Below are 23,891 nucleotides of genomic sequence, written 5' to 3'. Positions count from 1 at the left end.
TATCCTGTTTGGGGTTTGTTTTTAGATCTTTGGGGTTTGGGGTTTGTTTTTAGATCTGAGAGTTTATTGTTTGGATCAAATTCGGAAAAAATTTTAGCCACTTTTTCTTAATTTCTTTTCCTGCCTCCCCTCTCTCTTGACTGTACTATCTGTTATTTGTATATATAGAATTGGATTGTTTCTGCATTTAAATTAATTGTAAACTGTTTGATGTTTATTCAAAAAATGAGAATTTTGAACTAGACAGCTATTTAAATAGGTTTCCTTTTGTTGCCTTGGATTCTTGGGTTTTTTCGTGTCTCTGAGTTTTCCATAATTCATTCAAGGAATTTAAATGCTTAAAAAAATGTCTGCCATCAATATTACCTAAGGAAATGTTAAATATTACTAAGGAAACTCATTTTGGCTTACATTTTTCAAACCTATAAGATGAAAATCATCAATTTAGAAATGTTATATCTAAATCTCACTTGAATCCCACTCTCTTGTTAGTATCCACCTACCCTTCAGCTGGCTCATTAGGTCAGCTAATGAAAGAAAAATACAAATTACAGAACTATCTGTTACTGGTGTTCTGTCACTGGATTATATATTTTCCAATAAGGTAGTTTCTTTTCTCCTTCCATTTTTGTTTTATTGCTTCCCTTACCTTTTGTTTGCCATTCCTTTTCCTCTGTTTTCTGTAAAGAATATGTCATTCTTTTTTTTTTTTTAAGATTTTATTTATTTATTTGACAGAGAGAGATCACAAGTAGGCAGAGAGGCAGGCAGAGAGAGAGAGAGAGGAGGAAACAGGCTCCCTGCTGAGCAGAGAGCCCGATGCGGGACTCGATCCCAGGACCCTGAGATCATGACCTGAGCCGAAGGCAGCGGCTTAACCCACTGAGCCACCCAGGTGCCCAAGAATATGTCATTCTTATCACTAGGGATGAAATATTCCTTTTTATTTACAAAACATGAACTTAGTATGACTGTCATTCGTGATTTTAGCTCTTAAAAGATCTTTTGCATCATGAAAGAGAACTATTGGAGCAAATAAAACTTTACATATTTTTTTTAATTTGAAATTCCTAAGTGAATGGAAAAATAAGATCTCATTGGCAGTATTTCATGAACACAAATTAAGACATCTGAGATTCTGTTCCAGTTGAGACCCATTTAATAAGTGATTTGCCATTTCTTTCTTTTATAGGGAGAAGAAAATTGAAGGACTGAATTTTATTAGGTGCTTAGCTGCTTTTCATTCTGAAATATTGAACACAAAGCTGCATGAAACAAATTTTGCAGTAATTCAAGAGGTAAACTTATTTTCCAGCTGAGTTAAGGATTGTTTGGATAACAAAGAATACATATGCCACATTTATTTATTTAAAAAATACCTCTGGGGGCGCCTGGGTGGCTCAGTGGGTTAAGCCGCTGCCTTCGGCTCAGGTCATGATCTCAGGGTCCTGGGATCGAGTCCCGCATCGGGCTCTCTGCTCAGCAGGGAGCCTGCTTCCTCCTATCTTTAAAAAAATAAATAAATAAATAAATAAATAAAAATAAAAAATACCTCTGTACTAGGGGCGTCTGGGTGGCTCAGTTAGTTGAGATTCCAGCTCCTGATTTCGGCTTGGGTCACGATCTCGGAGTTGTGAGACTGAGGCCCACATGGGGCTCCATACTGAGGGATGAGCTTGATTAAGATTCTCTTTCTCTCTTTCTTTCTGCCCCTCCCCACCTCTTTGTTCTCTCTCTGGGGGGAGGGGGGAGAAAAAGAAAGAATAGTCTATACTAAGTGATTAAAGTAGGCTTATATGTAGTTATAAGTAGATCCTGTTTGGGGCTTCTGGCTGGCTCAGTCAGGAGAGCATCCAACTCTTGATCTCAGGGTCATGAGTTCGAGCCCCAGGTTGAGGATAGATTTTACTTAAAAAAAAAAAAAAGTCGCTCATACCTTACTTTTAAACTTTAAAAAATTTTTCATTAATGTTAATTTTTAGGACGTAAGATAGTATGTATTAAAGCATGTTACTTTAATAGTAAGTTTGGTTTCAAAGTCATTATTACTGATTTTCTTTCAGAATATCAGCAAAATGTACATTTTGGAAATTTTTTTTAGGTGAAAAATTTACGGTCTGGAGTTTCTCGTGCTGCAGTGGTCTGTTTAAGTGATCTTTTCACTTACCTGAAAAAGAACATGGATCAAGAACTAGATACCACAGTAAAAGTTTTGTTGCACAAAGCTGGAGAATCAAATACATTTATAAGAGAAGATGTTGACAAAGCATTGAGAGCTATGGTCAGTAATGTAACACCTGCACGTGCAATTGTTTCTCTTATCAATGGAGGACAAAGGTAATATTCAAAATAATCTTGATATGTCCTTAAACTAAAAATGCACGGGTACCTGGCTGGCTTAGTCGTTAAGCGTCTGCCTTCGGGCTGCCTCAGGCCCTGCATCAGGCTCCCTGCTCAGTGGGAAGCCTGCTTCTCCCTCTCCTACTCCCACTGCTTGTATTCCCTTTCTCACTGTCTTTCTCTCTCTGCCAAAGGAATGAATAAAATCTTAAAAAAAAAAACAAACCTAAAAATGCAGTTGTTTGCAGTCTGGGATATAAGAAAAACACAAGCAAACTTCAGTATTATTTCAGTCAAAAAACAAATAAATCCTATGTGATAAACCTCATATTAGGTACAGAGCATATAAGGAATAATAATACTATTATTCTAATAATTTTACTTCTATTCATAGATCTGGAACTAAATAAATGTCAGTGATTATGAGTTTTGTTTTTAACTTTTTGAGAATGGATAACTAATTTAATTTGTCATTTTAGCATTCAGGGATGATTGTTGAGGGTTAAGAGTAGTTTAATCATTTAACTTTAAAGGTATATCTTTGGTAAATAGTTCATACATCAAATTTGTTTCAATTGATCATGTTTTCTTGTAGTCATTTACACATTGCAGTAAGAAGATGTACAGCCCAGCATTTAACAGATGTGGTGGAATTTATGGAACCAGAGCGTATTTTATCTGGAACAAAGGATATGGCTGACCGCATATTACCAGCTGCTGCTAAGTTTGCTCAGGACAGTTCACAAGAAACCAGGTGAATAGATGCTAATGATATTTGCTTAATCTGTTAGGATAAGGGCTTAAAAGTAGGCAGGTTAAAAAAGAATAAACATTTTTTCTAAATGGAAAAGTGGGGTCCCCAGGATTTGGTGCTGGGGGTGGACTTATTTAACCAATTTGTAAATGATCTTGAGGGAGTGCACAGTGAATTCTCCAAATTTACAGATGACACTACATACTTCTGGGTAGTGAGATGCCATGTCACAGGGATGAACTGCATGAAAACGGCACAAGACTATATGAGTTCAGAAAAGTGGCAGAAGAACTTCATTATGGGCAAATGTAAGGTAATGCATTTAGGGGAAATGATGTATTTTCCAAGCAATCAGGTGAACTCAAGGATATATGTGCACATGAAACACAGGAAGCGAAATTCTTAACATATTGTCTCCTGAAACATGAGATAGCTACACTTAGAAAATCCCATAAATTTCTGATTGTTGTACTTGTAAAACAATTCTGTGAAGGTTAAGAACAGTCAGAGAAAAATGAAATAATTAAGATGTAGATGGTACCTTATTGTATTGGTAACATGGAGTTTTTTTTTTTTACGTTAATTCTGTGCCTAGTGTGGGGCTCAAACTCACAAACCCAAGAGCAAGAGTCACATGCTGCTCTAACTGACCCAGGTGGGTGTCCCTCATTCTACTGGTCGCAGAAATTTTGGATATAGTCAGGAGTCTAGGTTCAATTCCTAATGCCAAACATCTTTTGCCCTTAAACAAATTACTTTTGTCTATTAACCTAGCTTTCCTCGTTTGTAAAATTAGGAAGGTGGGACTAAGGTGATTGATAATGTCCCATACAAAACCTAAAAATTTATGGCAGTTAAATATGAAGCTAGATTAAAAGTGGGAGGGACAGTCCTGAGTTCATAGAGACTAAAGTAAAGAAGGATATAAAATTATTAATGTTTAAAGACAAAGATATCTGTAACTTTAGGTAACTGGAGTTAGTCTTATGGAAATCATTATATCAGAAACTAATATTGAAAGTTAATGTATTCACTTTCTAATGCTGTGTAACAAATTACCACAAACCTAGTGGTTTAAGGCAGGACAGACTTTTTTAGATTATTGTTCTTTAACTTAGAAGTCTTACATGGCTCAACTGCTTTCTCTGCTTGGGGTCTCCCAGGGTTGAAATCAAGATGATAATAATGCTAAGCTCTTTATCTAGAAGTTCTATAGAAGAATCTGCTTCCAAATTATTTTGGTTGTTGGCCAAATTTAGTTCCTTGTAGTATAGGACTTAGGTCTCTGTTTTTTTGCTGGTTGTCAGCCAGGGTCCTCTCTCAGCTCCTTAAGCTCACCTGTCCCCCTTGTGCTTAGAAGCCAGCAACAGTATGTTGAATCCCCCTTATGCTTAGAAGGTTTCTGATTTTCTCTTCTGCTACCAGCCATAGAAAGCTCTCTGATTTTAAGGATGAGTATGATTAGATTAGGTCTACCCAAAAAATCTCTGTATCCTAGAGTCAACTCTGCCATATAATATAACATAGCATAACATAATCCTGGAAGTTATATCTCATATTTACAAATTGCAGGTATTAAAGCAGGACATCTTTGGGGAGCCATTTTGGAAGTTATGTATACCACAGTAAAGTTCAAAACAATTTAGGAGGCTTTGGATCATAATAAACTAGTTAGGACAAAAAAAGATTTGCAGTGGTAGTTCTGTGTACATCTTAACCTTTGCTTAATGACATGGTAATTCTTCTAATCCATTTTGTCATTTCTTGATTTCTTTTTTTTTTTTCATTTCCTGATTCCTTATTTGAAGTTTTAAAATTATAAAATGTTTACAGCTTTCAGTTTTACTATTTCTCACATTTAGTGTCCTATTGCTTGTTTGCTTGTTTTAGCCATTCTCATATCATTAGGGCCTGTGATGGACCTACAACCCTTAATGTTCTGGGCTAAAAGTTATAATCATCTTTGAAACTGTAACTGACTATGAACTACTTATCAAGGTGTAACCTTATTTTGATTCTGAGGAAAGAAGAGTAATTTTCTGATACTACCTCTTTCTATAATTTTGTTAAAATCGAAGGGGCCTGGTTGATACCTGAGATCATTCTGTATTTTCTCCCTGCCCCCCACGACTTACCTTCTCTTGTTCTTCCTAGTCCACATATTCCAAGTTGTAGGAGAAAGCATAATTATAATTGATTTTAGGGCCATGCTTCTTTGAAGAATAATAATATGGTATAATTATAAGGTACTATATGAACCCTCTATCCAAAAATATCTTCAATACCCATTTTTATGATATCTGTGGTTCTGCTATCAGAATGATATCTTGGCTTAAGGTTTTATCCTAAAAAGAATTATTTCTTTTAAAAAGAATTAATTTTGAACTTATATACTACCATTAAAAAAATATAATTTGGAGAGCATTACACATTCATTATATATCATCCATGATTTTCAACTGACTTTGGGTATGTTTTAGGTAGCAGAGAATAGGTTTTCGAAGAATGGGAACCAGGTAAGTTTTGGCAGGGGGAAAAAAAGAGCGAGGGTAAGAAATATAGGAAATACAAAACCTAGGGAAGGTTGACTTAGGTCAGAACACCTCTCAGCAGCAACCTCTTGCCCAGTGAGCAAGGAGCCCAGGATAAAGAGAGACTTCTCCTAACTCAAGTTCTGCCAAATACCAGCCTTGATATGGACCCAAGAGTGTCTGAAAAACAAAACTCAAACATTTGGTTCTGAAGAGATCTGAAGATTTGAAGCTATGTCTTTTTTTAAAGTGAGGGCAAGGAGAATGCTATACTCCAACTCAGATAGTATAACTACATTTCAGTGACTTGTTTAAAATAGGAATGACAGGGGTGCCTGGGTGGCCCAGTAGGTTAAAGCCTCTGTCTTCGGCTCAGGTCATGATCCCAGGGTCCTGGGATGGAGCCCTGCATTGGGCAATCTGCTCAGCGGGGAGCCTGTCTCTCTCCCTCTGCCTGCCTCTCTGCCTACTTGTGATCTGTCAAATAAATAAATAAAATATTAAAAAAAAAAAAAAGGGGGAATGACAATCTTGATATTGACAGTTTTTTTTTCTGTTGAAAAAAAAAATTGCATCTAAGGATAGAAACTGAGTTTGTTAAGGTATATATAATTATTTGTATGTTTCTCAAATGTCTATAGGTACTATGGTCGAAAGATGCTTTTCCTAATGATGTGTCATCCCAACTTTGATAAAATGCTTGAAAAGTATATCCCATCCAAAGATTTGCCATATATTAAGGAATCTGTTAAGAGCTTACGGCAAAAGGTATGTGGATAAAGTTTAATTTGTAAACATCTTTAAAAGCAAGGTACCAGGAAACTAAAGGTAGAAGTAATTGCTTCTTTGATTATTTCTCTGTTAACCGTTCAGTATATAGCTACAGTAGCGTTTCAACAACTGCAGTTGTACAAGTTGCAGTAGATATTCATAGTGTCAGTAAGAGTTTATTGAACAGAAGTTTGATATTTGGTAGAATATAATGAGGTTTATTGGAGTTACAAGACTTGGATTTGATTCAAGACTTGGGTTTGAGAATTAGCCAACTAAATAGTGTTAGGTACATCACTTAATTTCTTTAACCTGAGTTTTTTGTTATTATAGGGTAAGGTTAGTGATGTTCGTCATGCTTGGTCCCTGCTTTATTTACCTTGCCTATTCCACTGTTAGAGTTCCTATCACACTGCAGAACATTGATTGGGAGGTCTTTGAGGGGAAGCCCCATGTCTTATTTAATCCTGAGAGATAATGGGGATTCAGACATGTCTGAAATAAGTGATTGAGGAAATACTAAGTAAAATAAAATGCGGAAAGTGTCTTATAAAAAATAATCCACTTACATTTTTAAAAAAATATGTTTAATAATGTAGAATTTTTCTATGGTAATTTATGTTACTCCTCACTGCTAATATTGGTTAAAGGATTCGTTTATGAAAGGACAGTTTTATACATTTTAGAGCATTTTTTTCTGCTTATTCTTTTTTTAAGATTTTATTTGTCAGAGAGAGAGCGAGCAAGCACATGCAAGGGGAATGGCAGGCAAAGGGAGAAGCAGGCTCTCTGCTGAGCAAGGAGCATGATGCAGGACTTGATCCCAGGACCCTGGGATCACAATCCGAACCGAAGACAGATGCTTAACATACTGAGCCACCCAGCCGTCCCTTTTTCTGCTCATTGATCTTAAAGATTTTAGCTTAATTCATATAGAAATAATTAAAATGACCATGCAAAGAATTATCTTTCTGAACTGAGCAGGTTGTATTTGAGAGTCATTTCAAGTACAAGTATTTTTAAATAGTTCTTATATAAGTGCTTATTCTTACCCTAGTTTTGCATAGGAATTCATTATTTATGTAATGTGTTCATATTTTCTCTATAGATTTTAAGGTTTAAGAAGCATAGTTATAAAATATAGCATATTAATTCTTAAAAATTTAAACAGTTTTACTTGGCCAATATCATTTCCTATTAGTTGATCATATATTTGGTTAATTTACTACTAATTAGAAGGTATTTTATGTATTGATACCCTTTAAGGCATCAGCATAGCTGATTATTAAGATGTGTTCACTTATACATGGTATAAATTATTTCACTTAACCGGTTTTAAGACTTGTATTACACTGCCTTTCTTTATATTACTTAAAGGGCTTAGGAGAGATACCACTAGATACTCCTTCAGCGAAAGGAAGACGATCTCATACTGGCACTGTTGGAAATGCAAGGTCATCATCTGTTTCTAGAGATGCTTTCGATTCAGCTGAAAGGTAGGATCATTTGATAGTCCACATCATTAGAGAAATTACTCCCTAGAGATAGTAGTCTCATTTGGATGTTTTTATGAACTGTCCCAGGGGTATTTGTCAAAACTTAATGGAGTTTTAAAAGTTGGTAAGTACTTAGAAAGTGTGAGGTAATTATATTTAATAAGGCAGTTATATATTCATAGCAACTGGCTTTGACATGCACTAAACGTTATTAAATCTTCAGTGTTGTTGAACTTGTCAGTATTAGGCCTGTGTTGGACAACTCTGATTAATTTTTTCATTTATGTCCTTACTTTTCCCCCTTGATTATAAAAGTAATATATAATTATGGTTCGTGAAAAAAAAAAACAACTTTAGGAAATCCAAACATTAAAAGAATTAACTGATCACCCATACTAGCATCAACCAGAAAAAGACTACTCTTAAATTTATTAGAAATATAATTATGTATATAATTATGTAACCTGCTTACACTATTTAACATGTAATAGATTGATTATATAATTTTTAAAAATATATATATTTTTAGGGGGGTCTGGGTAGCTCAGTTGGTTAAGCGTCTGCCTTCTGCTCAGGTCATGATCCCAGGGTTCTGGGATCAAGCCCCGCTTAGGGCTTCTCTCTTTCCGTCTGCCCGCTGCTTGCCCTGCTTGTGCTCTCTCTCTCTGCCAAATAAATAAATGAATATCTTAAAAAAAAAAAAGTGGTTGAATTTCATTCTTTTACATATTATTGTCGTTTTTCCAATTCTGATAGTGAAGACACCATCTTTTTTCTATGGGATATTCTTTCCTGCTTTGTCAAAGATTAGTTGACCATATAGTTGTGGGTTCATTTCTGGTCTGTTACGTTCCATTGATCTGTCAGTTTTTGTGCCAGTACCATACTGTTTTGATCACTACAACTTTGTAATATAACATGAAGTCCAGAATCATGATGCTTCCAGCTTTGCTTTTCTTTTTCAAGGTTGCTTTGGCTATTCAGGGTCTTCTGTGGTTCCATACAAATTTTAGAGTTGTTCTAGCTCTATGATAAATGCTGTTGGTATTTTGATAGGATTTGCATTAAATGTGTAAAGTGCTTTGGGTTGTATAGAAATGTTAACAATCTTAGTTCTTCTAATCCATGAGTATGGAATGCTTTTCCATTTCTTTGTGTCATCTTTAATTTCTTTCTTAGGTGTTTTATAGATTTTAGAGTATAGATCTTTTACCTCTTTGGTTAGGTTTATTCCTAGATATCTCATGGGTTTTGGTATAATTATAAATAGGATTGTTTTCTTTTCTTTTTTTTTTTTTTAAGACTTTATTTATTTATTTGACAGACAGAGATCTCAAGTAGGCAGAGAGGCAGGCAGAGAGAGAGGAGGAAGCAGGCTCCCTGCTGAGCTGAGAGCCTGATGTGTGGCTGGATCCCAGGACCCTGAGATCATGACCTGAGCCAAAGGCAGAGGCTTTAACCCACTGAGCCACCCAGACCCCCTGGGATTGTTTTCTTAATTTCTCTTTCTGCTGTGCATTATTGGTATATAGAAATGCAACAGATTTCTGTATGTTGATTTTGTATCTTGCATCTTTACTGAATTCATCTTCTTGTGGATTTTTGGGGGTTTTCTATATAAAGTATCATGTCATCTGCAAATAGTGAAAGTCTGACTTCTTCCTTGCTGATTTTGTGTTGTTGTCATCCTTTAAGATTTTTATTAATTTACTTATTTGATAGAGCGAGAGACAGCGAGAGCAGGAACACAAGCAGGGGGAACGGGAGATGGAGAAGTAGACTTTCCAGCTGAGCAGGGAGCCTGATGTGGGGCTCAATCCCAGGATCCTGAGCTGAAGGGAGACGCTTAATGACTGAGCCACCCAGGTGCCCCTTCCTTGCTTATTTGGATCCCTTTTTTTTGTTGTTGTTGTCTGATTGCTGAGGCTAGGATTTCCAGTACCAAGCTAAGTAACAGTAGTGAGCATGGGTATCCCTGTCTTGTTCCTGACCATGGAGGAAAAAGCTCTCATCCCCTTGAGGATGATTTTAGCTGTGGGTTCTTCATGTATGGCCTTTGTTATGATGAGGTACCTTCCTATAAGCCTACTTTCTTGAGGGTTTTTATCATAAATGGATGCTGTTCTTTGTCAAATGCCTTTTCTGCATCTATTGAGAGGTTCATATGGTTTTTATCCTTTATTTTATTAATATCATGTTGATTGATTTGTGAATATTGAATCAACCTTGCAGCCTAGGAATAAATCCCATTTGATCATGGTGAATGATTCTTTTAATGTACTGTTGGTTTCAATTTGCTAGTATTTTGTTGAAAAATTTCACATCCGTGTTCATGAGAAATATTGACATATAGTTCTCTTATTTTACTGGAGATTTTGTCTGGTTTTGGAGTCAAGATAATGCTGGTCTCATAATGAATTTGGAAGTTTTCCTTCCTTTTCTATTTTATGAAACAGTTTGAGAAGAATAGGTATTCAATCTTCTTTAAATGTTCAGTAGAATTCCCTTGGGAAGCCATTTGGCTTAGAACTTTTGTATCTTGAGGGATTTTTGATTACTGATCCAATTTCCTTGCTGGTTATGGGTCTGTTCAAATTTTCTATTTCTTCCTGTGTCAGTTTTGGTAGTTTAAATGTTTCTAGGAATGCGTCCATTTCTTATAGATTGCTTAAATTGTTGGCATATAATATTCTCTTTTAATATAATATTCTCTCTGTTTCTGGGGTACCTGGGTGGCTCAGTGGGCTAAGCCTCTGCCTTTAGCTCAGGTCATGATCTCAGGGTCCTGGGATTGAGTTCCGCATTGGCTCTGTTCAGTGGGGAATCTGCTTCTCCCTCTCCCTCTACCCTTCCACCCTGCTTATGCTTGCGCTCTCTCGCTCTCAAATAAATAAAATATATTTTTTAAAAATAGCATTTTGTATTTCTTTGGTGTTGGTTGTGATCTATCCTCTTTCATTCATGATTTTATTTATTTGGATCCTTTTTTTTGATAAGTCTGGCTAGGGGTTTATCAATTTTACTAATTTTTTTCTGAGAACAACTGCCACCTTTCATTGATAAGTTCTGTTGTTCCCTTTTTAGTTTCTATGTCATTTATTTCTGCTCTAATCTTTATTATTTGCCTTCTGCTAGCTTTAGGCTTTGTTGTTCTTTTTGTGGCTCCTTTATGTATAAGATTAGATTGTTTATTTGAGATTCTTCTTGCTTCTTGAGGAAGGCCTATATACTTCCTCCTTATGACCTCTTTTGCTGCATCCAGACGGTTTTGGACCATTGTATTTTCATTTTCCTTTGTTTGCATGTATTTTTCTTATTTCTTCTTTTATTTCCTGGTGACCCATTCATTGTTTAGTAGCATGTTGTTTAATCTCCATGTATTTGTGCTCTTTCCAAATTTTTTCTTTTGGGTGACTTCAAGTTTCATAGCACTATGGTAGGAAAATATGCATGGTATGATCTAAATCTACTTATACTTGTTTGGGCCTGATTTATGACCAAGTATGTGATCTATTTTGGAGAATGTCCCATGTGTACTTAAATGTATATCCTGCTTTAGGATGAAATGTTCTGAATATATGTGTTAAGTCATTCTGGCCCAGTGTGGCATTCAAAGCCATTGTTTCCTTGTTTATTTTCTGTTTAGATGATTTATTCATTGTTGTAAGTGGGATGTTAAAGTCTCCTACTATTATTGTATTATTATCAAGGAGTTCCTTTATATTTGTTATTGTTTTATATGTTTGGGTACTCCCTATGTGTGGGGCATAAATATTTACAGTTGTTAGATCTTTTTGGATAGCTCCCTTCATTATGATACAGTGCCCTTCTTCATCTCTTGTTACAGTCTTCAGTTGAAAATCTAGCTTGTTTGACCTAAGTACTGCTACTCCAGCTTTCTTTTGATGTCCATTGGCATTATAAATGTTTCTCTGTCCCCTTACTTTCAATCTGCAGGTGTCTTTTTGTCTAAAATGACCTTTTTGTCCTGCCTTCTTTTGAACTGATTGATTGAGGGGTGTGTTGTGTATATGTGGTGTGTATGTCTATTTTCTGTCATACACCCTAAGGTATATTCATTGTTTAAATAACAGAAAAGCCATCTTTAAACACAAGTTGCAGTAATTAGGTGGTTTCTCGAGGTATTCTTTTTACTCTTTTCATTTATTCACCTTTTATGTATCATACACTTCTCAGTTTAAATATAAATTTAATCTTCTATTTTTCCCATTGTATAGAATTAATCATTTCACAAATTAACCTCAGATCAATTTATTTAAGCAAATTAAAAATAATGAATAAATACATCTAATTAAGATCTGTGTTCTAGCTCACCATTCTATATCTGCTTTTAGGATGATTCTGAGTAATTCTTTAATCAGTGCTCTTAAGACAACCTCAGTGCCATTTTTAATACTGGTAATTAGAGAGATGGTAACTGGCAACACATACTATTGTCCTTATGACCTGTCAATTTGGTGGTGCATGGGTGGCTCAGTTGGTTAAGCATGTGCCTTTGGCTCAGGTCATGATATCAAGGTCTTGGGATCGAGCCCCACGTGGGGTTCCCTGCTCAGCAGGGAACCTACTTCTCCCTCTCCCTCTGCCTCTCCCTTCTGCTTGTGTTCTCTGTCTCTCTCTCTCAAATACATAAATGAAAATCTTAAAAAAAAAAAAATCTGTTAATTTGCATGACACCTTAGTTTCAAAGGGATCATTCATCTGCTACATTGCATCACCCCTTTATAGCATTAAAAAAGAAGATGCTATGGGGCGCCTGGGTGGCTCGGTGGGTTAAGCCGCTGCCTTCGGCTCAGGTCATGGTCTCAGTCCTGGGATCGAGTCCCGCATCGGGCTCTCTGCTCGGCAGAGAGCCTGCTTCCCTCTCTCTCTCTCTGGCTGCCTCTCCGTCTACTTGTGTGATTTCTCTCTGTCAAATTAATAAATAAAATCTTTAAAAAAAAAAAAAAAAGATGCTAGTAATAGTAAGCCATTGAAATAGTAAGTCCTGCTAGTGTCAAGATTCTAGTTTTCTCATGCAAATTCACATGGATATTTTGAGTTAATACAGCAGATCTGAGAATTCTGTTTTTCAGAAGTCAAACTGACAAGATGAGCCCTTGGTTGGCATCTGGGAACTAGGATTTAAGGAAGATTACCACTGTTCCTTAACTGATAAGAGTAGTTTACTGTACCACAATTGTTTGGGCAAACAATGTGGTTTATGCTAAAGACCTGCTTTCCTTCTGGCAGCCTAGAAGTTTAGCATATCCTAGGCAGAGGACAAATCATGCCAACTCCCAGTAAAAACCCTGAACATTGAGGGGTGCTTGGGTGGCTCAGTTGGTTAAGTGTCTGACTCTTGCTTCTGTCTCAGGTCAGGATCTCATGATTGTGGATCGAGCCCCATGTAAGGCTCTGCACTCAGTGTGGAATCTGCTTCAGAGTCTCTCTCCCTCTCCCTACTGCCTGCTCTCTCTCTCTCTCAAATGAATAAATAAAATACTTAAAAAAAAAAAAAATAGGGGCACCTGGGTGGTTCAGTGGGTTAAAGCCTCTGCCTTTGGCTCATGATCCCAGGGTTCTGGAATCGAGCTCTGCTCAGCAGGGAGCTTGCTTCCTCCTCTCTCTCTCTCTCTCTCTGCCTGCCTCTCTGCCTACTTGTGATCTCTGTCTGTCAAATAAATAAATAAAATCTTTAAAAAAAATTAAGCCTGAGCATTGAGTCTCTAATAAGGTTCATTGGTAGACAACATTTCACATGTGTTGTCATGAATTGTTACTGGAGTAATTAAATTTGTTACTGTGTTAGGACAACTGGGTGGCTGCCATTGGGTGTCATCCCAGGGTCCTGGGATACAGCCCTTCATTGGGCTCCCTGCTCAGAGGGAAGCCTGCTTCTCTCTCTCCCACTCCCACTGCTTATGTTCCCTCTCTCTCTATGTCTCTCTCTGTGAAATAAAATCTTAAAAAAAAAGAAACTGTCCTGTGAGAACTGGGAAAGGACTCTTGGAAGCTTGTATCTAGTTTTGACAATACTTTGACACCTGCACTTTTTCCCTTTGCTGATTTTGCTTTGTCTACTTCTGTAATAAATCTTAGCTCTGAGTAAAACTATGTGCTAAATCCTGTGAGTCCTCCTAGCAAATCAACAATCTCAGGGGAGATTTTAATTTTTTTTAAAAGATTTTATTTATTTATTTGATAGAGATCACAAGTCGGCAGAGAGGCAGGCAGAGAGAGAGAGAGAGAGAGAGAGGAAGGGAAGCAGGCTCCCTGTTGAGCAGAGAGCACAATCCAGGGCTCCATCCCAGGACTCTGGGATCATGACCTGAGGTGAAGACAGAGGCTTTAACCCATGGAGCCACCCAGGCGCCCCTCTCAGGGGAGATTTTAGGCAACCCCCCCCCCCGCGCCTACGCAGGTATTATGGTGATCACTTTGAGAATTTTTGCAGTCAAATGCTCTGCCCCTGAGCTATACCCCCGAGAATTTTTGAAAAATAAATGTGTAATAAGAACTATTTATTATGTTTGTGTTATAGGAAATTAATAATGAAATTAAATTTACCTTTCTTTGACTTTAGAGAAGTAACTGAAATTCGTGACATCACCAGAAAATCAATTCCCCGTAATTCCTTAGAAAGTGCTGAATACATTAAAGTCATAACCAGTTTATTAAATGCAAAAGACTTCCGTGATCGCATTAATGGGATTAAGCAGCTTTTATCAGATACTGAAAACAATCAAGAGCTTGTTGTTGGAAACATTGTGAAGGTAATGAACTGTCAAAATTAATTTTCATATTCAATATGTAGCTAACAGCTCATTAGTATAAGAAATTACCCTAAATCTTACACCTTACATATATTATTTTAAAATGTTAAACTTAGTGAAAAGTATGGATTGCTTAGATTGTGCTCTGTTAAAAGCATTCGAGAACAAAATAATTTGGAAAAAATAGAAAAATAGCTGCTTATTTGTCTGAATTCTCCCAGAATTCAGTAACTTCTTTGGTATTTTGGTAACTTCTCTGAAGCTCTGTATTCTCAGAGCCTGTGGAACCTGACATTCAGTGAATATATGTTCAGCAAATCAATAAATATTTTAAGAACTGGGGCATTTAAGAGCTCTGATGCTACTTAAGAATAGATATTAAAAATTTTATATGTAGATTACAAATCTTGTATATACTAATTTACATACCAACCCTTAGGAAGATAACAAGCAATAGAAAAAGAGATAGTAACAAATTGAGCATAGATGATTTATGCTTCTTCAGAGTTCAGTTAATTACTAAATTCCATTTTAAATTTGTATTTATGGGCATTAAACTTGGCCAATATACCATAACTACCCTTAATTCCAGTAGTGCTGTCACTTAATTTTGAATAAAAATAAATGTCTTGGGAAGACTATTCTTACATGAAAAATTGTATGTATATGTATTAACTTTCATAGTTTTTATATGAGAGATGTGTATGTATGTGTGTGTATATGTGTGTGTGTGTGTGTGTGTGTGTATTGGCCTCACAGATATATATATATATATATATATATATATATATATATATATATCTTAACCTCACTGAATAGCTCTTCACTCACCTGATGTGACTAAAGATTTATCATTCCCTTACTGTATATTAAGCTTATGAAAGTTAAGAATTCTAAAGAGTAAGGAATAACCGGGTTAAGAGGTAATAATAAAAATTTAACTCTGAAACTGCATATAAAATTTTCATAAGACAAACTGAAACTAAATCAGATCTCTACAGTAAAACTTACATGTCTAATTCCGTTATCAGTAGTGATAAAAATAGAAACTTTTCTTGAGTTCTTAGAGTTACCTAAGCTAACTTGTACCTTCCAAAAAAGAGCATCTTTATCCCATTTACAGTAAGCCAGTCATCTTCCTAGTAAGCTGGATTTCTCAACCTTAATTTATTAGTATGTCTTTTGGGTGATCTTTGAGGATTTGTCTTTTTGCTCTAAGAAATTTTGAGACTTAGATTTAACATCGAAGTTTTTATAAAATTCCTATTATCTAAGTTCAGATTAAATAAAATGTTGTGTGTATGTTTTTAAACAATATTATTAATAGGAAAAATACTACAGAATGCCAAAAAGAATTTAAATAGCTATATTATTTTACTTTAAATAATTTACTAATTTACTTTCAGATCTTTGATGCTTTTAAATCTCGACTTCATGATTCTAATAGTAAAGTAAATCTGGTGGCTCTGGAAACAATGCACAAAATGATTCCTTTGCTTAGAGACAACTTATCGCCTATAATCAACATGCTAATTCCAGCAATAGTAGATAACAATCTGAATTCTAAGAATCCAGGCATTTATGCTGCTGCCACAAATGTTGTTCAGGCACTGAGTCAGCACGTAGGTAAGAAATCTTTACTTTGGCACTCAAATTATTTTGGCTTTACTTTTGTACGTTCTGATTCTACACATTGTGGGTTTTTTTTTTTTTTTTTTTAATAATGAAATCATAGTCAATATTTGTCATTTTTTTTAAATTTTTTTAAAGATTTTATTTATTTATTAGACAGAGAGAGATCACAAGTAGACAGAGAGGCAGGCAGAGAGTGAGCAGAGAGCCTGATGCGGGACTCGATCCCAGGACCCTGAGATCATGACCTGAGCCGAAGGCAGCGGCTCAACCCACTGAGCCACCCAGATGCCCCAATATTTGTCATTTAATGTGATATTCTCAGTAGTATTTTAAATTATTTTTAGAGATTAAATACTGTCCCATTCAATTGACTTTATCTTCCCTTATTTTTTACTTTTCAGTTCTTTATTTCTACCTCATTCTCACATCTGATGCAAAATTAACTTAAAATGGATCTTAGATTTAAATGTAAAACTTAGGGGCGCCTGGGTGGCTCAGTGGTTTAAAGCCTCTGCCTTCGGCTCAGGTCATGGTCTCAGGGTCCTGGGATCAAGCCCCGAATCGGGCTCTCTGCTTAGCAGGGAGCCTGCTTCTTCCTCTCTCTCTGCCTACTTGTGATCTCTGTCTGTCAAATAAATAAATAAAATATTTTTAAAATAAATAAATGTAAAACTTAACTGTAAAACTTTTAAGGATAACGTAAGTAGAAATCCTTAGGACCTGAGGGCTTGGTGAAGAATTGTTATCATGACACTAAAAGCATGGTTCATAAAAGTCAATAAGTTAGACTTCATCAAAATTAAAAACATTTGCTCCTCAAAAGACTCTGTTGAGTACATAAAGAGACATACTACAGATTGGAAGAAAGCATTTGCAAACCACATATATGAGGAAGAACTCAGAGTATATAAAGAACTCTCAAAACTGAACATTAGGGGCACCTGGGTGGCTTAGTGGGTTAAAGCCTCTGCCTTTAACTCAGGTCATGATCTCAGGGTCCTGGGATCGAGCCCCACATCGGGCTCTCTGCTCAGCAGGGAGCCTGCTTCCTCCTCTCTCTCTCTCTCTGCCTGCCTCTCTACCTACTTGTGATCTCTGTCTGTCAAATAAATAAATAAAAAAAACAAAAAAAAAACCCTGAACATTAAACATTAAACAGTTCAGTTAGAAAATGGACAAAGGACATGGAGAAACATTTCACTGAAGAGAATATATGGGTGGCAGATAAACACATGAAAAGCTGTTCAACATCCCTAGTCATTATGGAAATGTAATAATTCAAGTTAAGACCATGATCACTATACAAATATGTTAGTCTGTAGGGGCTGCTACAACAAACTACTACAGACTGGTTGGCATGAAAACATTTATTTCTCAGAGTTCTGGAGGCCAGAAAGTTCAAGGTTGAGGTGTCAACAGATTTGGTGTCTGGTGAGGGCCCACTTTCTGGTTCCTAGATGGTCCCATCTTCTGTTTGTGTTGCCACATGATAGAAGGGGCAGAGGAGTTTTCTGGGGCATCTTTTGTAAGAGAGCACTAATCCCATTCATAATGGCTCTACCTTCATGACCTGATCACCTTCCAAAGGCCTCACCTTCAAATGTCACAACAATGGGGATTGGGTTTCAACATATGAATTTTGGAAGAAACAAGCATTCAGTTTATAGCAAGTATTAGGACAGCTAAGATGTAAAAGAATGACAACAAGATTTCAGAGAAACTGAATCTTTGCTACTTTGCTGGTGAAAATGTTAATAAAATGGTGTAGCCACTGTAGAAAATAGTTTGGCAGGTGCCTGGGTGGCTCAGTGGGTTAAGCTGCTGCCTTCGGCTCAGGTCATGATCTCAGGGTCCTGGGATCGAGTCTCTGCTCAGCGGAGAGCCTGCTTCCCTTCCTCTCTCTCTCTGCCTGCCTCTCTGCCTACTTGTGATCTCTCTCTGTCAAATAAATAAATAAAATCTTTTTTTTTTTTTTAAAGATTTTATTTATTTATTTGACAGAGAGAAATCACAAGTAGATGGAGAGGCAGGCAGAGAGTGAGAGAGAGGGAAGCAGGCTCCCTGCTGAGCAGAGAGCCCGATGCGGGACTCGATCCCAGGACCCTGAGATCATGACCTGAGCCGAAGGCAGCGGCTTAACCCACTGAGCCACCCAGGCGCCCAATAAATAAAATCTTTAAAAAAAGAAAATAGTTTGGCAATTTCTTAGAAAAACTAAACTATGCTTATCATATAACCCATCCATCCTTAAGCATTTATTCCAGAGAAATGAAAACTCATTTCCATCTAAAAACCTGTATACTGTTGTTTATAACTGCTTTATTTGCAATAGCCAAAAACTGCAGATAACCTAAATGTAATTTACTGGGTTAATAGTGAAAAAATTTGTGATAACATTCATACGGTAGAATACTACTTAGTAATAAAATAGTATTATGGATACACACAACACAATGCTCAGTGAAAGAAGACAGTCCCAAAAGGTTACATGCTATAGGATTCCATATGTATAACCCTCTAAAAATGATAAAATTTATGGAGATGGAAAACAGGTTAGTGGTTATCAGCATTTAGGGGCAGCTAGGGAGGAGGAGCTAGATGAGACTAGGGAGATCTTTGTGGTGAGAGAATAGTTCTATATGTTAATTGCAGTGATCATTACAAATCTACACATATGATAAAATGACATAGAATTGTACACAGGTAGGGGCACCTGGCTGGCTTAGTCAATAGAGTGTGTGACTTTTGATCTCAGGGTCATGAGTTCAAGCCCCACATTGGGTGTAGAGCTTATAAAAAAAAAACCTCCAAAAATCAACAATTAGGTGAATGATGCAGATTAGAACTATGCATATGTATAAATGTCAGATTCCGTATTTTGATGTATACTATCATTATTTAAGGTATAACTTTTAGTGAAAGGTACATAGGACCTTTGTAACATCCTGTGAATCTATAATTACTATAGAATTAAAACTTTGAAAAAAATCAAAAAAATGCAAAAAAAACCAACAATTTTTATTTTCTGTTCTTTGTTTGTTTTTGATAAATCTGTATTTTATTTTTTGGAATAAGATGCCTGGGAGATGGGCAATTCTTTTGCTTTTTTATACCATATGATAGCTCTTTTAATATTTGGTATTTTTATTTCTTATTTGCTATAAGACTATTATCCTATTAAGGTTTTATAGATAATGTTAAGTGTAGTGATTACATAGATTTAAAAAAATCTTTTTAACACATTTGCATTCATTTGCATGAAAATATTTTCCTTTCAGTTCTATGTACTGGAAAATAAAATCCCATAATTATTTATGTGTCTTTAATATTGTTTTTGTTTAGACAATTACTTACTTCTACAGCCATTTTGCACAAAAGCTCAGTTTTTAAATGGAAAAGCGAAACAAGATATGACTGAAAAGCTTGCTGGTAAGTATTTTTTAATTTCTATTTCTAAAGAAATATTTTAGGGGTACCTGGGTGGCTCAGTGGGTTAAGCCTCTGCCTTTGGCTCAGGTCATAGTCTCAGGGTCCTAGACTCGAACCCTGGCATTGGGCGCTCTGCTCGGCAGGGAGCCTGCTTCCCCCTCTCTCTCTCTGCCTACTTGTGATCTCTGTCAAATAAATAAATAAAATCCTTAAAAAAAATGAACACTCTAAAGAAATATTTTATTACCTTAGGGTAAACTGATAGGCATTTCAATTTAATTTGGGGTTAACTACCAAATTCAATATCGTTACACACAATGTAGAAATAAATTGCATAATCATCCCTATGAGAACCATTTAAGACTTTTATCCCCCAAAATTTTCTTTAAGAATTTTATCCTTTTTTTATCCAGTAAGTATTTAGTCTTCCTGTCAGTAGAAATAATAGAGGAAAAAAATAAAAAGACATTAAAGTCAATTTGGTGCAGTTGGAAAATTATTTTGAATTACGTATTTGATAAAAGGTCAGTGATTTTAAAATGTATGTTTTTATTTAACTACATTTGGAAAACATTGAGATGAATTTTGGGTTTAATTCCTATGTTTACTCCTTTTACCTGAACTAAGTTGTCATATATGGAATTCTAATACTTTAAGATTCTTTGGGAGGAAAGTTTCTGACCTTACTTTTCTTTAAAATCCTGACATTTGGGGCACCTGGGTGGCTCAGTGGGTTAAAGCCTCTGCCTCCAGCTCAGGTCATGATTCCAGGGTCCTGGGATCGAGCCCTGCATCAGGCTCTTGGCTTGGCAAGGAACCTGCTTCCCCTCCTCTCTCTGCTTGCGTCTCTGCCTACTTGTGATCTCTGTCTGCCAAATAAATAAATAGATAAAACCTTTTAAGAAAATTTTTTTAAATTAAAAAAATAAAAATAAAATACTTTGTTAAAAAACAAACAAATAAATAAATAAAAGCCTGGCATTTTAGGACAAATGGCATAGGGGAAAAGCTTAGTATATTTTGTATGCTTTTTAATTAGCTAAACTTGAATTTATTTTTTTTGAAAACCTCACTATTTACTGATTTTTATGTTTCAGATATTGTTATGGAACTTTATCAAAGGAAGCCCCATGCCACAGAACAGAAAGTATTGGTTGTTTTATGGCATCTCTTAGGGAACATGACAAATAGTGGCTCTTTGCCTGGAGCTGGAGGAAATATACGAACAGCCACAGCTAAGTTATCAAAAGCACTTTTTGCACAAATGGGTCAGAATCTGTTAAATCAGGCTGCATCTCAACCACCACATATCAAAAAGAGTTTAGAAGAATTGCTCGATATGACAATATGAAATGAATTATGAATCTTTGATGAAATATAGTATGATGAAGAAAATTGTTTACATGATGACAAATGGAACTTTTTTAAAGTAACAATTTCAGTGCCTGCACTTCTCATCTGGTAAATTAAGTCAATGGCTATTTGTATTTGCAGCCAATGAGTACACGTCTGCCCTATCTGAACCCTGCCACTTGCACTCATCTCACAAAAACCTAAAATGATTAATATAACCTAATATTCATGAAATCTGAGGTACATGGAATGAATCCAAGTATATTATTTTTGAGGAAGGTCCTGCTCATTTGCACTATTCTATAGAAACCACAATTCATTGCCCTATATGTACAATTAGATTTGTAATTAAAAATATACTTTTTATTATGTAATCATGTTCTGCTATGTCTCATTACTCAGCCTTATTTTATAAAATGAAAGAAAAGTCATTGAACTATGTTATAACAAATTAACTTATGTGTGCTATTTGTGAAAAACATGTATTTCTGAAATCAGTCTGCTAATATGATTGTGCAGTATTAGCTTGCTTTTGCTGCTGTGTTAATGTGATATATTTGCCTACCATTTGGGTTAAATCATTTACATAATTTGAAATTCAACAAGTTTTAATGAAGCATGATAACCAAAGTTTTAGAAAACGCTTAAAACATTCTAAATGCACGTTAAAGAAAACGTGTTGAATGTAACTTCCCTATTTTTGTGTGCAAACACTAAATTTTATTTCTATATGTCCCAACATTTATAAAGGTGTTATTTTGCTGCCCAGTTGTGTAATTCTCAAAAATAGTGCCAGGTCTTCTATAGCTTTTCTCAGAATTCTTGGGCTATAAGTACTGTATGCATCATAAAAAGAAAAGGAATGTTATAAAAATAAAAAATTTATTTCTGTAGATGTGTGAGAGGTGTCCTATTTTTCCACCTTCCAAATATCTTAAAATAAAATATATATATAATATTGGCCTATCGCTTTCACTTGGTATACTTGATATAATATTGACCTATCTCTATTGACCTAACTATAGACCTGGGTTATAGTTCTACCTTTAGAGGAAATTAGCCATGTGATCTTGGGCAAGTCACTTGCCGGCTCTGGGTCTCGGTGTTCCCATCTCTAAACTATGAGGGCTGGACTAGGTGATTTTTAAAGTTCTGCCTTGTTCTAAACATCTATAATTCTGTGCCTTGTTTACTCGATGATCACTTTATTACAGTTGTGAACTATCCTCATTCTTTTTCATTTGTTGTGTCACTTACCAGTTTTCTGATGTATATGGCTTCATTTTAAATTGTGATTCTTTGTATTACTCCATGACTGCTGAGGAATAAAAGGGGTTTTACAATTTGAAGCTAAGCTGAATGGAAAGTGAAGACTTTGTTACTTTTTCTGTTTGTAGGTACTGTAACATATATTCATAGTTACATACATGCTTTATCTGTTCTTCCACGTGTATTTTATTATGTTTCTATAGTTTAGGTCTGAAATTAAGGACCAAAAAGTGAATGTTTTTGGCTTTGTAAGCTACAGACAGATAGTGGCATATTCTTTGGGGTTTTTTTGTTTTTGGGTTTTTTTTTTTTGTTTTTTTTTTTTTTTACTCTTTAAGAATGTAAAATACGTTCTTAGCTCAGGTCAAATAAAAACCGACCTCTCGAATAGTTTGTCAGCACCTGATTTATACACTTTTGACCTTGGTTGTATATCTGAAATCATCATTAAATTTTGCTTTAACCCTTAATGACGTGCATCATTGAAAGAATGGTTATGGATTCCAAGTTTTATTAATTTTGACCCCTGTCCTTGTGTCATTGCAAATGTGCCTACTAAATTTGCATTAATTGTTGAGTATATGGAAGGTAAATTTTAAATTTCAAAGGTAGAAGACCATTATTTTTATGTACAAGTTTAATTATCCTTTTTAAAAAAATGTATATACTATGATTTTGCATTGAAAAAGCACAGTAAAGGAGCATGTGAGTGGCTCAGTTGGTTAAGCCTCTGCCTTTGCCTCAGGTCATGATCCACGGTCCTGGGATTGAGCCCTGCATCAGGCTCCCTGCTCAGTTGGGAGTCTGCTTCTCCCTCTCCCTCTTATGCTCTCTTTCTCTCTCTCTCTGAAATAAGTAAATAAAATCTTTTATTTTATTTTATTTTTTTTTTAAGATCTTATTTATTTATTTGCCATAGAGAGAGATCACAAGTAGGCAGAGAGAGAGGGAGAAGCAGGCTCCCTGCTGAGCAGAGAGCCCCATGTGGGGCTCGATCCCAGGACCCTAGGACCATGACCTGAGCCAAAGACAGAGGCTTAACTCACTGAGCCACCCAGGTGCCCCATAAAATCTTTTTAAAAAAGAAAAAATACAGTAGATATAATCACTACTTTTAATGTGAGAATTTTATGTAATCTAGGTGCTTTTATTATAAAAAAAAAATACTCGTTATAAACAGAGTCCCAAACCTTAAAGATTTCCTCCATTTTAGTAACTTAATGATATTGAGCACTCAGAATTCTAAGACTCTGTTATCAAGGATTGATAAACCCAGAAGTCAACAAAGAATTGGAGAGTGATCACTGAATGAAATAATGAAGGGAGGGATGCCTGGATGGTTCAGTCTGCAAAGTGTCTGCCTTTGGCTTGGGTCCTGATCCTGGGGTCCTGGGATTGAGCCCCACATCAGCTCCTGGCTCAGTGGGGAGCCTGCTTCTTGCTCTGCCTGCCACTCCCTTTGCTTGTGCTCTGTCTCTCAAATAAATAAGTAAAATCTTAAACAAAACAAAACAAAACAAAAAACTAAAGGAGCTGA

At 35.8% G+C, this 23,891-nt stretch overlaps 1 protein-coding gene across 4 annotated transcripts in view; it reads left to right on the top strand.

Moving 5' to 3' along the window:
• The window catches only part of TOGARAM1 (TOG array regulator of axonemal microtubules 1), an 81,206-nt gene extending 58,382 nt beyond the window's left edge, over positions 1-22,824 (top strand). For 3 of the 4 annotated variants that reach the window (XM_082735233.1, XM_082735232.1, XM_082735231.1), the window contains 9 exons: positions 1,193-1,298; positions 2,102-2,337; positions 2,936-3,094; positions 6,267-6,393; positions 7,774-7,892; positions 14,479-14,668; positions 16,075-16,294; positions 19,646-19,732; positions 20,830-22,824. In XM_082735233.1, coding sequence (XP_082591359.1) covers positions 1,193-1,298; positions 2,102-2,337; positions 2,936-3,094; positions 6,267-6,393; positions 7,774-7,892; positions 14,479-14,668; positions 16,075-16,294; positions 19,646-19,732; positions 20,830-21,083 — 1,498 coding nt within the window. In that variant the 3' untranslated portion in view covers positions 21,084-22,824. Of the gene's footprint in view, positions 1-1,192; positions 1,299-2,101; positions 2,338-2,935; positions 3,095-3,285; positions 3,394-6,266; positions 6,394-7,773; positions 7,893-14,478; positions 14,669-16,074; positions 16,295-19,645; positions 19,733-20,829 lie in introns of those variants that run through there. The other variant, XM_082735234.1, reaches the window with a different exon arrangement.
• The last annotated feature ends 1,067 nt before the right edge of the window (positions 22,825-23,891 follow it).

The sequence above is a fragment of the Mustela nivalis genome, assembly GCF_964662115.1.
Source record: "Mustela nivalis genome assembly, chromosome: 6".
In the NCBI taxonomy this organism is placed as follows: Eukaryota; Metazoa; Chordata; class Mammalia; order Carnivora; family Mustelidae; genus Mustela; species Mustela nivalis.
This window is presented reverse-complemented; position numbering and strand designations above follow the sequence as displayed.